At 44.4% G+C, this 19,116-nt stretch overlaps 1 protein-coding gene across 1 annotated transcript in view; it reads right to left on the reverse strand.

The window, feature by feature from the left end:
• LOC144480459 (E3 ubiquitin-protein ligase ARIH1) overlaps nt 1–19,116 on the reverse strand; it is a 68,684-nt gene that overhangs the window by 9,870 nt on the left and 39,698 nt on the right. The window contains exons 6-11 of the mRNA XM_078199903.1: nt 13,965–14,031; nt 8,179–8,285; nt 8,032–8,074; nt 5,887–5,958; nt 785–915; nt 199–256 (exon numbers count right to left, since the gene is read on the reverse strand). Of these exons, the coding sequence (XP_078056029.1) occupies nt 199–256; nt 785–915; nt 5,887–5,958; nt 8,032–8,074; nt 8,179–8,285; nt 13,965–14,031 (478 nt within the window). The remainder of the gene's footprint in view (nt 1–198; nt 257–784; nt 916–5,886; nt 5,959–8,031; nt 8,075–8,178; nt 8,286–13,964; nt 14,032–19,116) is intronic.

The raw sequence follows: 19,116 nt of genomic DNA on the forward strand, positions 1-19,116 counted from the left end.
AATCAAGGAATTGACAAAACACAAGGTAATCAGACCATCATGCTAGTCCCTCAACTGGAACTACCTACTCTAATAAGGATCTTGAAGACAATCTTAAACACAGTTCAAAGATAGGAGGATTCAACAAGAAATGCCCACAAGTACACAGCTTAGTGGTCTGTAGGCTTGTCCACACACCCCCCACAATGCTCCTTTTACCTCCTGGGCATCCCTTGCAGCCTTGGCGTCATCTTCATTGTAACGATTGCAGTTGTACCTAAAAACAGAGGTGCAAACTTAATTTCAATTCAGCTTTAATACCAGAGGAAAAAATAACAGAACATGCATAGAATATTAACTTCAAAAGTGGTCCCTTTGTTTTCAATGCTAGTTCAGAACTTTCTCCTATGAAATACCATGAGTAGATTGGCATGTTACTAAACCTACCTGCTGACTACTTTGAACCCATTGACTCATTTCTTCCAAATGTATTGCATAGACTAAGTGGTTCATTTTCCTACTGCACATAGACTAATTAGTCTGAGTTCTTAACTATAACTTTCAGCCCATCCCTCCCCCTTCCATTGACTGGAATAGGAGTGCTACCTCAGTGGATGACAATTCGACCTGGAGTTGTGTTCGCGTACTGAAACCAGGACACAACACCATTTGTACAGCAGAGACCTCCAGACCTCGCCTGGATTCAAACTCGGGTCACTGAGCTCGAATTCACATAATCCACTGCCCAAAACAATTCAAATATTGGATCTTCTTTGTACAAGAATGGAGTGACCGAAAGACTAACCAGGCAGATCCATGTGGCTCCCAGGGACCAAGGCAGACCCAACAGAATTCTGCTTTACAATTCTGATTGCGACAAACCATGTGATTGCATCCACCATCCTTCTCAATGGTCACATGGCATTTCGGGCATTCCTGTTGAAACAGCAGAGGCATTGTTAACGAAGAGTAAAAATCCAATTACATCCAAGTAACAGATACCCACACCTGAGTTCTAATATGGTATTGCTCTATACTAATCAGCTAGCTACCAAGCCCAAATGAATTAACAAGCCATATCGAGAAATCAATCTGAGGGTTAAGCTCAGTGAATAGCAATTAGATGCAAGGTATGTTCCAGGTAATATTTCACTTTAAGAGCTCTCTTGGAGCCTACGGTTCATCAGCAAACTAAAAGTGCTGGGGAAGAAATGATGCATCTATTGCAGAATATTATTGGCAATGTACTTGGCCTGATTTGGGATAGATTGTGGCTGACTGATGTTCCCCCCAACTCTCCCAGCGTTTTAACCAACGTGTGTAGAGGACACTGCGTCACCAATAGCCACAGGAATAACAAAGCCAGAAAAAAAAACAAGGAACTGTAGCTCAGTTTAATTGTTTTTGGGAACTGCAGTGGGTGTGGTGTATGAGGGGTTTGTCATATGAAGAGAGATTGAACAGTTTATGCCGATACTCTCTGGAATTTAGAAGAATGAGAGGAGATCACATTGAGGTATACATGATAAAAGGTGGGGATAAAGTAGACGTGGAGCGGATGCTTCCTCTTGGGGGGCATTCTAGGACGAGAGGTCATAGTCTTAGGATAAGGGGCAGCAAATTTAAAATAGAGTTGAGGAGAAACTACTTCTCCCAAAGGGTTGTGAATCTGTGGAATTCGCTGCCCCAAAGTGCAGTGGATGCTGGGGCAGTGAGTAAATTTGAGGAGTTAGACAGATTTTTAATTGGTAATGGGCTGAAGGGTTATGGGGAGAAGGCAGGAAAATGGGGATGAGGAGCATATCAGCCATGATCGAATGGCGGAGAGAACCCGATGGGCCGAATGGCCTAATTCTGCTCCTATATCTTATGAACTTACATGTACAGAGGAACCCCAATTTTATGCGCCCCGATTTAGCGCGAATTCGGATATAACGCGATGAATCATTGGACCCTTTTTTTTTCCCGCTCATGATTGGCAAATCTCGCTCGCCCCGCTGTTTCCACCATGCTCCACCAATTAGCTCGTCATGTGTAGAGAAATGCTGGGAAAAGGGTCTGGGGCCAGCCTTTTCATCACGCCAATCCACCATGGATGATGATGACGAGCCAGATTTGTACGGCTTCACAGAGGAAGATGTGCGTGAGGCAGAGAAGCTGTCTGAATGCAGCAAAGAGCTACACCTGTGGCACTCTGCTGACGACGAATGCCCAACATATGAGCATCTGACAGACGCCGAGATCGTCCGTAACGTCAAGCAAGGAACACTCGATCACTTTTTAAAGAAATACAACTGTTGTTTTGTTTATTAAAAAACTTTACTAAAAATGAATTTGTGTTTTAATTTCTACTGTAACAACGATTTATTTGCGGAATTCTTTAATTAAAAGGTCGTTTACTTGCCAGATGGTAAACGTGCAAAAAAACAGGTCAAATAGGGGTGTTTTAGGATGTTAGGTCAACATTGGGTAAGTTTGAACACTGATTTTCTTGAACCCCGATTTAGCGTGACCCCGCTTTTTTCACGATAACATTTTATGGACCCCAACCATCGCATTATAATGGGGCCGCACTGTACTTGCAGAAAGTCTGTACCAAGATATAACATGCTGGAGGCTATTCAAGAAGATTAAAGGGCATGGAACCAGAAGGTAGCAAATTGGATTTTGTTAGCGTGGCACAGTGGTTAGCACTGCTGCCTTAAAGCTCCCAGGTTCGATTCTGGCCTTGGGTGATTGTATGGAGTTTGCACGTTCTCCCTGTGTCTGTGTGGGTTTCCTCCCACAGCCCCAAAGATGTGCAGGCAAGGTGGATTGGCCATGCTAAATTTCCCCTTAGTACCTCAAGGTGTGTAGGTTAGATGGATTAGCCATGGTAAATGTGTGGGGTTATAGGGATAGGGCAGGGGAGGGGGCCTAGGTAAGATACTCTGCCAGAGGGTCAGTGCAGACTCGATGGATCAAATGGCTTCTTCTGCACCAAATGATTCTACAGGGAGAAGCACGACTGAGTTAAGGTGTTGCTCAGAATGGTTGCAAGTGGCTGTCCTACCATGGGATTCCATCTTTTCACTTTGTACATCAATGTTCTGAATATGGGACTAAAACTTGCAGACAATAATAAGGTTAAAAAGAAGTGATTCTGAAGACCAAAGAGGCTACAAGGGGACAATGTAGAAAATAAATCCATTGTCAGTAAAGGTGAGGTGGTAGAGTTTGATTAGAAAGTTGAAAAGTAAATAGTGACACATTGGGAAAGTTGGAAGAGGAGATCTGGGAGTTCGGGTTTACAAGACATTAAAAATATCACCTCAAGTGGATAAATCATAAAGAAAGATGAGAGAATACTGTTTGTTTTAAGAGATGCAGAATCAAAAAGTCAAAATATACTAACCTGCATCAAAATTCAGAAAGACTATGATTGGAATGTTACTGGTTTGTTAATTATGTTAGGATACACTGGTGAAAGACACTGTTTATTTAAGTATGGAGTATAAATGTGGCTGAGATATTGAGATACAGGGTGTGAGAGAATGGAACTATTAAACGGAACAAAACCAATAAACTTTATCAAAGAAGAAAAGCTCTGTGCCTTGGTTTCTTCACCAACCAGCTTGGATTCTGTTAACAAGGAACAGGTTTAGAATCCACAATACTGAAAGTAACAGCACAGATTTGCGAGTAGGTTGCTGCCTCATGAGGAAATACAAAGGAAGATTCGAAGAAATTGGAGTCGTTTTCATGAGAAGGAATTAAGGAGTAATTTGAAAAAGGTGTTTAACATTATGAAGGGATGGGGACAAGTTAGGTGGATTGGCCATGCTTAGTTGCCCTTTAGTGTCCCAAGATGTGTCTGTTAGATAGAGTCATAGAGGTTTACAGCATGGAAACAGGCCCTTCGCCCAACTTGTCCATGTCACCCCTTTTTTAAAACCCCTAAGCTAATCCCAATTGCCCGTATTTGGCCCATATCCCTCTGTACCCACCTTACCCATGTAACTGTCTAAACATTTTTTTACAAGACAAAATTATACCCGCCTCTACTACTACCTCTGGCAGCTTGTTCCAGACACTCGCCACCCTGAGAGAGAAAAAATTGCCCCTCTGGACCCTTTTGTATCTCTCCCCTCTCACCTTAAACCTATGCCCTCTAGTTTTAGACTCACCTACCTTTTGGGGAAAAGATATTGACTATCTAGCTGATCTATGCCCCTCATTATTTTATAGACCTCTATAGGATCACCCCTCAGTCTCCTACGCTCCAGAGAAAAAAGTCCCAGTCTATCCAACCTCTTCTTATAATTCAAACCATCAAGTCCCGGTAGCATCCTAGTAAATCTTTTCTGCACTCTTTCTAGTTTAATGATATTCTTTCTATAATAGATGGATTAGCCATGGGAAACATGGGGATAGGACTGGGTCAGATATGCTGCCTCTTCAACAGTGTAGGGACTTTATTACAGAAGTAGAAACAGACAGTTCCCAGTGATTGAGGGTTCTGGTAAAAGGACGCATACACAGGATTAAATGCAAGAGATTAAGGACGGACAGGGAGGGAAGCAGCTTTTTCCGAAGGGAGTTTAGAGACTTAAATGGGATATCAAGTGTTTGAGACTGAGGCAGGAACTCTCTCAAAACTTACAAGAATGTTGGATGGATGTTTGAAGTAAAACAGAATGAAGGATAGGAGAACAGAGTGGGCATTAGGATTATTACTGCTGACGTGGAAAGCATGGACTGGTTGGACAGAGTGACCTGTTTCCATACTGTAATTTCTATTTAATTATAAATTTACTTTAAGTGATCATTGACGTCCTGCAGCACCAATAGTGCTCACTGAATACTGCCCACACCCAACTGCAGCAAAGTAAAACACACCAAACTATCGCTTGCGTAATGCTACCCTTTACTGTGGAAATGAAAATCACTCACTATTAAAACAAGTTTATGTTGCTACAAGTTTATGTCCCCCTACTCAAGTAGGGGGACCTGGAGAGCAGTTTTAAATTGAGCACCCATAACCTCTCCCATATTCTGTTAACCTTTGCTCCTGCCATTTTTTTTAAGGCTGTCTCATTTGCAGACATGTGGACACCGAACAGCAAATTGTTCAGCCCCTGGAACGTGTTTCTGTTGCAGTTTAACCTACGATGAATTCTGGCCTTTATCCTGTGGAGTGCTGCCTCTCCCAGCAGAAGTCACAGGGGTGCGGATGCTGGACTTGGAAGGGCTGGGACACTCTCAACTGTCTCCTTCCGAACACATCTATATTTGGATTAGATGGAAAAAAACCTGTACAGATGCCAGGCAGAAAGAGCATTGGGCAACACAGTGGTTAGCACTGCTGCCTCACAGCGCCAGGGGTCCAGGTTCGACTTCCGGCTTGGGTGACTGTCTGTATGGAGTTTGCACGTTCTGTGTGTCTGCGTGGGTTTCCTCTAGGTGCTCTGGTTCCCCCCCACAGTCCAAAGATATGCGGGTTAGGTTGATCGGCTATGCTAAATTGATCCTTAGTGCGAGGGTAAAATAAGTAGGATTATGGGGATAGGGCCTGGGAGAGTGATTGTGACTGGTGCAGACTCAATGGGCCAAACGGCCGCTTTCTGCACTGTAGGGATTCGATGAAGAACACAGGAACTCAGAGATGGAGACCAGTGTGCCTTTTGCCCTTTGTGGTACCACTCAAGACTACTCTTATTGTTCAGTTTTGTAATATTTTGTCTAGTTAACTTCATCCTAAAGACAGATATTGATGGAAGTACTTCCAAATGGCACTTTATGACTATGACAATCTGAGGGATGAACACAACGGCAAGTAATAAGAATGGGCTTCGCTGTAATTCTTCACAAATGTTCTGGTGCAGCAGTCATCCAACTGCATAAAGACTCTGGAGATCACTGGTCTACCTTAGTGTTTGCTGCTATCCAATTGGAGGTTTCGCTGTCATCATCGCACTTTTTAATCCACTTCTTCAACCACTACAAAGAAGAAGAAACCATTATAGACAATCTCTGCCGTTACCGACTACAACTGAGGCAGCTCATCCATATACACAATAAATGCAGATCATTTGAGAAATATTTAGGATTATATGGCGATCAGTACATTGCAAAATACTGGCACTCAGTGCATAGTCTTTGAGGCATTTATTACACTTTCACGGACCAGTCTTTGTTCTTCTTCCTGCATTATCTTGCTCAAAGTGACTTGCTCCCTGGGGTGGCACGGTAGCAAAGTGGTTAGCACTGCTGCCTCACAGTGACACGGTGGCACAGTGGTTAGCACTGCTGCCTCACAGTGACACGGTGGCACAGTGGTTAGCACTGCTGCCTCACAGTGACACGGTGGCACAGTGGTTAGCACTGCTGCCTCACAGTGACACGGTAGCAAAGTGGTTAGCACTGCTGCCTCACAGTGACACGGTGGCACAGTGGTTAGCACTGCTGCCTCACAGTGACACGGTGGCACAGTGGTTAGCACTGCTGCCTCACAGTGACACGGTGGCACAGTGGTTCGCACTGCTGCCTCACAGTGACACGGTGGCACAGTGGTTAGCACTGCTGCCTCACAGCATCAGGGACCCGGGTTCAATTCTGGCCTCTGTTTGTGAGATGTTTGTACATTTTTCCTCCGGCTGCTCCGGTTTCCTCCCACAGTCCAAAGATGTGTGGGTTAGGTTGATGGGCAATTTAGCATGGCCACTTAGCGTCAGGGGGGACCACCAGAGTAAACAGGGGTTATGGGGATAGGGCCTGGGTGGTATTGTGGTCGGTGCAGGCTCGTTGAGCTGAATGGTCTCCTTCAGCACTGTAGGGACTCCATGATTCTGCCAGTGCTAAGAAACCTTCAGTTATTGTAGCATCCCAAGGAGATATTACGTTCATATTAGGAAGCTCTGGGTTCCACGTGACACTTCACTGAACTCAGCCCATGGGAACACGAGACTTCAGCTGTAACATCTTAGCTTATTCTGTTCACTCCATTATCATGATAATTTCCCACCCCCAATGAGAAACAAGATGTCCCTTGTTGATTGTTCAGTATATTTGCAGGACTTATTAGTCATCTATTCTCTCTTCACTGTCTACACAGGTACATCCAATTATTTTTATAAATAAAAGCAGAAAACACCGGAAACAGTAGGATCGGGCAGAACATTACTGATCCTTGTCTCTCCATTGAGACTGCCAGGTCATTTCCATTCCATCATTTTCTGTTTTATTTGCATCTGCAATATTTTGATTTTGTATTTGGAATTTAGCGATAGCAGTACATCTTGGCATTCATTGCAAGGGGACTTGAGTACAGGAGTAAAGATATCTCACTGAAATTGTACAGAGCTTTGGTGAAACCACACCTGGAGTATTGTGTACAGTTTTGGTCTTATCTAAAGGAGGATGTACTTGCCATAGAGGGAGTGCAACTGAGGCTCACCAAACCAATTCCTGGGATGGCAGGATTGACTAAGATGTGGAGATGTCGGCGTTGGACTGGGGTGGGCACAGTAAGAAGTCTCAACACCAGGTTAAAGTCCAACAGGTTTATTTGGTAGCACGAGCTTTCGAGCGCTGCTCCTTCATCAGGTGAGTGCCCTGATGAAGGAGCAGCACTACGAAAGCTCGTGCTATAAATAAACCTGTAGGACTGACTAATGAAAAGAGATTAAGGAAACGGAATTGTAGGTCGCTATAGTTTCGAAAATCGAGAGGTAACCTTGTTGAAACGTACAAAATTATTACAGGGTGGATGTAGATAGGATGGTTCCCCTGATTGGTGAGTCTAGAGCCAACGGTCTCAGAGTAAGGATCAAGCCAATTGGGACTAAGAGGGATTCTCTTCACTCGAGGGTGGAAAATCTTTGGAATTCTCCACCCCACAGGGTGTTGGAAGCTCCATAAGTGAGCATGTTCATCAATAGATTTTTGGAAACTGGCACCAAGAGAGATGCGATAGCTCAGGAAAGTGAGCTAGATGACCAACCATAATCGAACTGAATATTGGAGCAGGCCAAATGGCCTACTCCTATGTTCCTACATACAGGAGTCTCTCACCTTGCATTTAACAGGATCATGCCAATTCTCAGCACAGTTGAAGCTGCAAATTAAAAGGAAAGCTCTTAATATGTGTGCGATTCAGGCTCCAATTAAAGACACCCAATAACAGAGTGGCACTTGGGTAGAAAGTCTGCGCACACTTACCAGAACTGCCGGCCACATTTACAACGAACTGGTTTTGCGTCAGGGTACTGGACTTTAATAACATGGTGACAGTCAGGGGCAGGGCACCACTTTAATAGTCGATTGCACTGCGATGGAAAAGCACAAATGTTGGTGTCACACTCGGTAAAACAAAAAAAAACAGGCATAGTGATGAGAAGCTGGCACAAAAAGGACAAGTTCCAGTCGGGCTGTCATTATCTCATTAACCAGTTGTCTGAATTCTGAGGCACAACAACTACCAACCCCACCCAGAACGACAAAGCTCCAGCTACTGCCAAACTCCCACAACAGGTATACTAAATTGGACACTGTTGTGGGAGATGCTTTACCTGGGACAAGCTGCGACAGCCGGAACTCTGATACGGAGTCTGGTTCTACAGCGCAAAAGGGTGCGAGGAAGAAGGGGAGAGCAGTGGTGATAGGGGACTCAATGGTCAGAGGTACGGACAGGAGGTTCTGTGGTCGGGACAGAGACTCCCGCATGGTTTGTTGCCTCCCGGGTGCCAAGGTCAGCGATGTCTCTGATCGCGTGCACAGCGTTCTAAAGTGGAAAGGTGATCAGCCAGATGTCGTGGTACACATCGGTACAAATGACGTAGGTAGGAAGAGTGAGGAGGTCCTAAAGAGTGAGTACAAAGAGCGTGGAAGGAAGTTAAAAAGCAGGACCCCGAGGGTAGTAATCTCAGGATTGCTACCTGAGCCACATGCCAGTGAGGGCAGGAGTAGGATGCTTGGGCGGATGAACACATGGCTGAGGAACTGGTGCAGGGGGCAGGGTTTCCAATTCTTGGATCATTGGGACCTCTTCTGGGGCAGGTGGGACCTGTACAAGAGAGACGGGTTACACCTAAACTACAAGGGGACCAATATACTTGCAGGGAGGTTTGCTAGTGTTATTGGGGAGCGTTTAAACTAGATTTGCAGGGGGATGGGAACCAGAGTGTCAGAGCAGATAGTGGAGCAGGGGAAAAAAAAAAAAGTTAGTTCAAGTAAAATCACAAATGGAAGAGTTGAGTGTGGTGGAAATAACCTTTTGAGGTGTGTCTATTTCAATGCCAGGAGTATTGTGGGTAAGGCAGATGAGCTGAAGGCGTGGATAAACACGTGGAAATATGACATTATAGCCATTAGTGAAACTTGGCTACAGGAGGGGCAGGACTGGCAGCTCAATGTTCCAGGGTTCCAATGTTTCAGGTGGGATAGAGGCAGAGGGATAAAAGGTGGGGGGATGGCATTGTTGGTCAGGGAAAATGTTACAGCGGTACTCAGGCAGGATAGATTAGGGAGCTTGTCTACAGAGGCCCTATGGGTGGAGCTGAGAAACAGGAAAGGTATGACCACATTAATGGGGTTGTATTATAGACCACCCAATAGTCAGCGGGAATTGGAGGAGCAAATCAGCAGAGAGATAGCTGACAACTGCAAGAAACACAAAGTTGTGATAGTAGGGGATTTTAATTTTCCACATATAGATTGGGACTCGCATACTGTTAAAGGTTTAGACGGGGTAGAGTTTGTAAAATGTGTTCAGGAGAATTTTCTACATCAGTATATAGAGGTGCCAACTAGAGAGGATGCGACATTGGATCTCCTATTGGGAAATGAGATAGGGCAGGTGATGGATGCGAGTGTGAGGGAACACTTTGGATCCAGTGATCATAATGCCATTAGTTTCAACCTGATCGTGGATAAGGATAGATCTGGTCCTCGGGTTGAAGTTCTGAACTGGAAAAAGGCCAAATTTGATGAAATGAGAAGGGATCTGGGAAGTTGTGAGACTTCTTACTGTGCTTACCCCAGTCCAACGCCGGCATCTCCACATCATGTGGATTGGCACAGGCTGTTCTCTGGTAAGGATGTAAATGGAAAGTGGGAGGCCTTCAAAGGAGAAATTTTGAGTGTGCAGCGTTTGTATGTTCCTGTCAGGATTAAAGGTAAAGTAAATAGGGATAAGGAACCTTGGTTCTTGAGGGAGATTATAACACTGATTAAGAGGGAGAGAGAGTTGTATGAAATGTACAGGCAGCAAGGAACAGATCAGATGCTCGAGGAGTATAAAAAGTGCAAGAAGCTACTTAAGAGGGAAATCAGGAGGGCTAAAAGAAGACATGAGGTTGCTTTGGCAGACAGAGTGAAGGAAAATCCAAAGAGCTCCTATAGATATGTTAGGAGCAAAAGGATAGTGAGGGATAAAATTGGTCCTCTTGAAGACCAGAGTGGTAGACTGTGTATGGAACCAAAAGAGATGGGGGAGATACTAAATGGTTTTTTTGCATCCGTATTTACTGAGGAAACGGGCATGGAGTCTACGGAAATAGGGCAAACTGGTAAGGAGGTCATGGAACCTTTACAGATTAAAGGGGAGGAGGTGCTTGCTGTCTTGAGGCAAATCAGAGTGGATAAATCCCCAGGACCGGACAGGGTATTCCCACGGACCTTGAGGGAAGCTAGTGTTGAACTTGCAGGGGCCCTGGCAGACATATTTAAAATGTCAGTATTCACGGGGGAGGTGCCGGATGATTGGAGGGTGGCTCAAGTTGTTCCGTTGTTTAAAAAAGGTTCCAAAAGAAATCTGGGAAATTATAGGTCAGTAAGTTTGACGTCAGTGGTGGGCAAGTTATTGGAAGGAGTGATAAGGGATAGGATCTACAAATATTTGGATAGACAGGGACTTATTAGGGAGAGTCAACATGGCTTTGTGCGTGGTAGGTCATGTTTGACCAATCTATTAGAGTTTTTCGAGGAGGTTACCAGGAAAGTGGATGAAGGGAAGGCGGTGGATGTTGTCTACCTGGATTTCAGCAAGGCCTTTGACAAGGTCCCTCATGGGAGGTTAGTTAGGAAGGTTCAGTCGCTGGGTATACATGGGGAGGTAGTAAATTGGATTAGACACTGGCTCAATGGAAGAACAGTAAGAAGTCTCAACACCAGGTTAAAGTCCAACAGGTTTATTTGGTAGCAAATACCATAAGCTTTCGGAGCACAGCTCCTTCGTCAGATGGAGTGGATATCTGTTCTCAAACAATGCAAACAGACACAGAAATCAAATTACAGAATACTGATTAGAATGCAAATCTCTACAGCCAGCCAGGTCTTAAATGTACAGACAATGTGGGTGGAGGGAGCATTCAACACAGGTTAAAGAGATGTGTATTGTCTCCAGACAGAACAGCTAGTGAAATTCTGCAAGTCCAGGAGGCAAGCTGTGGGGGTTACTGATAATGTGACATAAATCCAACATCCCGGTTTAGGCCGTCCTCATGTGTGCGGAACTTGGCTATCAGTTTCTGCTCAGCGACTCTGTGCTGTCGTGTGTCGTGAAGGCCGCCTTGGAGAACGCTTACCTGAAGATCCAAGGCTGAATGCTCCCTCCACCCACATTGTCTGTACATTTAAGACCTGGCTGGCTGTAGAGATTTGCATTCTAATCAGTATTCTGTAATTTGATTTCTATGTCTGTTTGCACTGTTTGAGAACAGATATCCACTCCATCTGACGAAGGAGCTGTGCTCCGAAAGCTTATGGTATTTGCTACCAAATCAACCTGTTGGACTTTAACCTGGTGTTGTGAGACTTCTTACTGTGCTTACCCCAGTCCAACGCCGGCATCTCCACATCAATGGAAGAAGCCAGAGAGTGGTTGTGGAGGATTGCTTCTCTGAGTGGAGGCCTGTGACTAGTGGTGTGCCGCAGGGATCGGTGTTGGGTCCATTGTTGTTTGTCATCTATATCAATGATCTGAATGATAATGTGGTAAATTGGATCAGCAAATTTGCTGATGATACAAAGATTGGAGGTGTAGTGGACAGTGAGGAAGGTTTTCAAAGCTTGCAGAGGGATTTGGACCAACTAGAAACATGGGCTGAAAAATGGCAAATGGAATTTAACGCAGACAAGTGTGAGATATTGCACATTGGAAGGACAAACCAAAGTAGAACGTACAGGGTAAATGGTAGGACTCCGAAGAGTGCAGTTGAACAGAGGGATCTGGGAATACAGGTACAGAATTCCCTAAAAGTGACGGCACAGGTGGATAGGATCGTAAAGAGTGCCTTTGGTACATTGGCCTTTATAAATCGGAGTATCGAGTATAAAAGTTGGGAGTGTTATGGTGAGGTTATATAATGATGTGGAGATGCTGGCGTTGGATTGGGGTAAACACAGTAACAGTTTTAACACCACCAGGTTAAAGTCCAACAGGTTTATTTGGTAGCAAATACCATTAGCTTTCGGAGCGCTGCTCCTTCGTCAGATGGAGTGGAAATCTGCTCTCAAACAGGGCACAGAGACACAAAATCAAGTTACAGAATACTGATTAGAATGCAAATCTCTACAGCCAACCAGTTCTTAAAGATACAGACAATGTGAGTGGAGGGAGCATTAAGCACAGGTTAAAGAGATGCGTATTGTCTCCAGACAGGACAGCCAACAAGTCCAGGAGGCAAGCTGTGGGGGTTACTGATAGTGTGACATAAAGCCAATATCCCGGTTTAGGCCGTCCTCATGTGTGCAGAACAGCCCATTTTTCTAGTTGGTCCAAATCCCTCTGCAAGCTTTGAAAACCTTCCTCACTGTCCACTACACCTCCAATTTTTGTATCATCGGCAAATTTGCTGATAGCCAAGTTCCGCACACATGAGGACGGCCTAAACCGGGATATTGGCTTTATGTCACACTATCAGTAACCCCCACAGCTTGCCTCCTGGACTTGCTGGCTGTCCTGTCTGGAGACAATACACATCTCTTTAACCTGTGATTAATGCTCCCTCCTCCACTCACATTGTCTGTATCTTTAAGAACTGGTTGGCTGTAGAGATTTGCATCCTAATCAGTATTCTGTAACTTGATTTTGTGTCTCTGCGCCCTGTTTGAGAGCAGATTTCCACTCCATCTGACGAAGGAGCAGCGCTCCGAAAGCTAATGGTATTTGCTACCAAATAAACCTGTTGGACTTTAACCTGGTGTTGTTAAAACTGTTACAAGGTTATATAAGGCATTGGTGAGGCCGAATTTAGAGTATTGTGTACAGTTTTGGTCACCTAGTTATAGGAAGGATGTAAATAGGGTTGAAAGAGTGCAGAGAAGGTTCACAAGGATGTTGCCGGGACTTGAGAAGCTGAGTTACAGAGAGAGATTGAATAGGTTAGGACTTTATTCCCTGGAGCGTGGAAGAATGAGGGGAGATTTGTTAGAGGTGTATAAGATTTTGATGGGTATAGATAGAGTGAATGCAAGCAGGCTTTTTCCACTAGGCTAGGGGAGAAAAAAACCAGAGGGCATGGGTTAAGGGTGAAAGGAGAAAAGTTTAAAGGGAATATTAGGGGGGGCTTCTTCACGCAGAGAGTGGTGGGAGTGTGGATTGAGCTGCCGGATAAAGTGGTAAACGCGGGGTCACTTTTAACATTTAAGAAAAACTTGGACGGGTTCATGGATGAGGGGGGTGTGGAGGGATATGGTCCAAGTGCAGGTCAGTGGGACTAGGCATAAAATGGTTCGGCACAGACAAGGAAGGCCAAAAGGCCTGTTTTTGAGTTGTAATTTTCTATGGTTCTATTCTGCAAAGCAATTCACAAACCAAATTAAATATATTTATAATTCAATCCTGAATTTAATTAAATTCAAATTTATTTTTTTTAGGAATTGCGATGACACCAGTTTAGCAGCCGATGTATGCAGTGCAAGCCTTTACAACACAGTTTCATCTTTACTTTTACTTATTGTGCACTTCCACACATCGCATTTCTTCCAGAGAGAGAGAGCCTTACCTCTACAAAACTGTTGGTTATTAAATGCTGGTACTTCAACTTGACTTTGGAATCTGTGATCAAGCGCCTGGAGAAAATAAACAAACATTTCTTAGAAGACATTTCATTAGACTGGCAACGTACAGGAAAAGGGGAAGGTAGCAATTTCACAAGGAGGAAGCAACTCAACACAATATACCCTGCAATGGTGCTGACATCTTAGCTCAATGATAACGATGGGTGGGGAGGGGTCCCGACAGCCACAAAGCTCTTGGCAGCGCTGTTACTGATAAACATACAACTGAACAGTCTGCCCGAGTGTGATGCCTAATATTTTAAAGTTTATTTATGAGTGTCACAAGTAGGCTTACATTAACACTGCAATGAAGTTACGGTGAAAATCCCCTAGTCGCCACACTCTGGCGCCTGTTCAGGTACACCGAGGAAGAATTTAGCATGGCCAATTCACCTAGCCTGCACATCTTCGGACTGTGGGAGGAAACCGGAGCACCCGGAGGAAACCCACGCAGACACAGGGAGAATGTGCAAACTCCACACAGATAGTGACCCAAGCCGGGAATTGAACCTGGGTCCCTGGCGCTGTGAGGCAGCAGTGCTAACCCACTGTGCCACTGTGATGCAGTTAGATGCTGTGAATAGGATTTGCAGGTTTCTTTCTGGTTATATCTCAAGATAGGACAGATGGCTTCTCCACTTGTATCTAACTTGTCACATTGGTATCCAACAACACTGATGAATAGGGGAAATGTGGTCTCGTGGCAATATTTACTGGAGTACTAACCCAGAGGCCAGGGCGAGTGCTCAGGGGGAATTAATTCACATTCAATTAATTAAAGTAAAAAAACCTGGAATTGAAAGCTATTCTCAGTAATAGTGACCATAAAACTTTAAAACCCATCTGGTTCACTAATGTCCTTTAGGGAAGGAAATCTGCCATCCTTACTGGTCTGGCCTACATGCGTCTCCAGATGCACAGCAATGTGGCTGACTCTTAACTGCTCTCAAAGGGCAATTAGGAATGGATAACAAATGCTGGCCTAGCGAGAGATGTCCACATCCCAGGAACAAATAGAAATAACATCTGCCCCATGTATTTTTATGTTATGTAATGGGGCCTGTCTGGTTATAAAGTGAGGCCAATAGCAAACTAGAGACAAGTCATGTAAAACCTCCAGCTAGCTACTTGTTACTAGGTTTCTCAATACCGAAATGGCTGCACCACTAAAGGAGTGTCACCTTCAGCCTAAATAATGTACAAAAGACAGGGCTCTGGATTCACCATCCCTAAAACATGGGCATTCAATGCTGAAAGAATAAATTAATAACATCCCAGTTCCCCAAAAACAAACCCAGCTTGCAGGTTTACCACCAGAACCAACACACATCAGGCAAAGGCACTTCCCTGTGGTTGCCATCAACATGGATCTTGTGTAAATAGAACGTATTGAAATGAAATGGCTGTCAGTTTGTATGCCGATCAGGTTCACTGAGCAGATCAGTCATTACTAACCTCACTCTAAAACAAATAGGAACAGGAATTATATCCATTTAAGTCATTGAACAGGTTATGCTGACAGTGAGGGGGGGGGGGGGAAGAATGGTGTGAAGCCAGTTGGCCTGGACCAGTTGGGTTAAAAGTCCGGATTCTGTATTACAAACTTTGCGATTCTATGGTAAGAATTCAAAAATTGCAGAAGGTCGTTCACATCTCTGAAGGTGGTCATTCTGTCAGTGCTGCAGTTTGCTGTGACCTGTCCATTCATAAATACTCTGACAGCGCACAACAATCCTCTGCTTCGAAGGACGGTTGAGGGACCCCATCACCCCAAGATTGCGACTGATGCAGGAGGGATTCAGGAATGAAGGGACAAGACATTAAAACTCATCCACTACCACAGAATCGCAACCCCGGAACACCAGACACGGCGAAAAGCTTCAAACAGATTAATGTACTTCAGTTATTATCGACTTTTCGTTTGTTCCTACCACAGAATCACAGACTTCAGCACCTTCCAAATCCATCACCTCTATTACCTAGTAGAACACAAGGGCAACAGGCGCATGGGAACACCATCACCGCCTGCAAGTTCCTCTCCAAGCTACACACCAACCTGACTCGGAACTGTAATTATCATTCCTTCAATGTTGCTGGATGAAAAAACTGAGGATCCCTTGTTAATATTGTGGATACATCTACACCAGATGGATTGCAGCAGTTTATGACTACCTTCTCAGAGGCAAATAGGGATGGGGTAATAACAATGCTCACATCCCAGGAATGAACTAAAAAGAAAATCAGAATTGCATAATATTTCCAGCAAAGAAAAAGACCACTTGATCCAACTGGTCTGTGCTAATATTTAGATTTCACATCAGCATCCACCTTCCCCATCAGCACAACCTCCCACTCCTTTCTTCACCTTCACATTGCACATGCATACATACTGTTTGTTTTCCTTATCATAACCCCTGTGCAATGTAAATGGATACAATTCCTGCTGTTCCTACTTCCTTTACAAAGTCGGGCAGCCTCATTCTAGTTGATCGGATTTCCCTGTTGATTCTGTAATCAGTAATCTCTTATCTGGTCATTCCAAGAAAAACAACTCTTGGTATTACTCCCAAACACCACCCAGGTTATCAAGCCCTCTTTAAAACTAACACCATCTGCCTTGCTATTCAAACTTAAAAACGTCCTAAATGTTTTCCTCTTCCACCACAATCGGCTGCCGGTAGTGGTGGTGGAGGTGGATTCGATAGGGTCTTTTAAGAGACTTTTGGATAAGTTCATGGAAGTTAATAACATAGAGAGTTATAGGTGAGCCTAGTAGGTAGGGACATGTTCGGCGCAACTTGTGGGCCGAAGGGCCTGTTTGTGCTGTAGCTTTTCTATGTTCTATGTTCTAAGTTCAAATGTAGCACTTGGGATTTCTGCAGTCTTTATAAAGAGTCCTGGGTTGTTGGTGTATTTACATGAGTGTCGCTTACTGTAAGTAGCTGTTCTACAGCAAGCACCCTTCTGCAAATGCCAGGTTCCCATTTGATATGGGTAGACTATTTACAGGAACTACACAAATTATTAAAGAAACAAGGGGACAGGCATGCAAAGTAAATGCAGGATGGTGTGGGAAGTGACAGGCATGAATATGGAACAAAGCGAGTAGTATAGTTTGTTAAACACAGCAAAATACATTAATCTCAGTATTGTTTGGATCAAAGCTGCTATTGAACATAGAATTTAAAAAGTGCTCTTCACATAACTGCAATGTCAGCAAAATTTGCCTCCTTGGAACATTGACACTAATTGTACAAAAATGGCAGGGAGTTCACCCTAAACCTTTCCAACACAACATTCGCCACACAAAAATAAATCAACAAATCTATAGCTCCATTGGTGAAAGATGATCTCTGGCAGCCAGCGAGATAGTCTGCCTGCTTGTGTGCAACACTCCTTAATTGTGGTCATTAAGATATGTATCCCAGATTGGCTTGATGCTATGACCCAATGGTATTGTATGGAACGAATTTCCCATTACACAGCCCAATAGCTATTTATACTGTGCACGACCACAAAAGCTGCTTAAAATAAATAACCAATACGGTACTTGCATAAATGATACAGAACCCCAAACCCCTCAACTGTTCCTCTTTGTGGCAAAGGATTGTCACAAGGAGAACGCCCTTCTATTCTCCAAAGAGAAAATTTTAATGGCCAGACCACAGGGAGGCTCAAATTCTCTTCACATCAGAGGGCTTGGCACCACTGACAACCCGAGATTCTCCCACCACTGCCCTGAAGTGCCAGGTTACATTGTGTTAAAGAGTGGAAGTGGAGTTAAATCCAGAACTGTCACTCTGATTTGGCAGCATAATGTGGATAAATGTTTTATCCACCATAGTAGCAAAAACAGGAAGGCAGATTATTATTTGAATGGCTATAAATTGAGAGGGGCGAATGTACAACGAGACCTGGGTGTCCTCGTACACCAGTCACTGGAGGTGAGCAAGCAGGTGCAGCGGGTGGTAATGGTGGTAAATGATATGTTGGCCTTCATAGTGAGGATTTGAGTACTGTAGCAGGGATGTGTCATTGCAACTATACAGGGCCTTGGTGAGGCCAGGCCTGGAATAGCATATGCAGTTTTGGTCTCCTTATTTGAGGAAGGATGTTCTTGCTGTGGAGGGAGTGCAACAAAGGTTTACCAGACTGATTTTAGAGATGGTGGGACTGACGTATGAGGAGAGATTGAGTCGGTTAGGATTGTATTCACCGGAGTTCAGAAGAATGACGAGAGAATCTGATAGAAACCTATAAAATTCTAACAAGACTAGACAGGGTAGATGCAGGAAGGATGTTCAGAACCAGTCCGAGGATACAGGGTAAACCTTTCAGGACTGAGACGAGGAGAAATTTCTTCACCCAGGGAGTGATAAGCCTGTGGAATTCTCTACACAGAAAGCAGCTGAGGTCAAAACATTGTATCCTCTCAAGGAGATAGATATAGCTCTTGGAGCGAATGGGGATCAAAGGATATGGGGAGGAAAGTTGGGATCAGGCTATTGAGTTGCATGATCAGCCATGATCATAACGCAAGGTGGCGCAAGCTGGAAGGGTCGAACGGTCTACTCCTGCTCCTATTTTCCGTATTTCTACGTAATTGCAAATTCCTCAAGGAGTTACCTCCTCGCTCATCTCAGCCGTGCCAACATCCTCTTCTTTTGTAAAGATAGATGCAAAGTACTTGGTTTAATATCTCTGCTATTTTTCTGGCATGAAGTTTCCTTTTTATCCCTCTTGGGTCCGACTCTTTCTTTTACCAGCTTCCAGCACACTGCCATGCTGACAATGAAGCCCAGCCAGAGGGGGCCAACAGCAAGGGAGCAGTGCACATCTGGAGGCAGGGTGGGAACCAGCAGCGAGGGAGTGGCGCCGGGGGGGGCACCAACAGAGCAGGGCAGAGTCAGAGGTTTACAGCATGGAAACAGGCCCTTCGGCCCAACTTGTCCATGCCACCCCTTTTATTTAGTCCAAATTGCCCGCATTTGGCCCATATCCCTCTATGCCCATCGTACCCATGTAACTGTAAATGCTTTTTCAAAGACAAAATTGAACCCGCCTCTACCACCACCTCTGGCAGCTTGTTCCAGACAC

The sequence above is a fragment of the Mustelus asterias genome, chromosome 29, assembly GCF_964213995.1.
Source record: "Mustelus asterias chromosome 29, sMusAst1.hap1.1, whole genome shotgun sequence".
Taxonomy (NCBI): domain Eukaryota; kingdom Metazoa; phylum Chordata; class Chondrichthyes; order Carcharhiniformes; family Triakidae; genus Mustelus; species Mustelus asterias.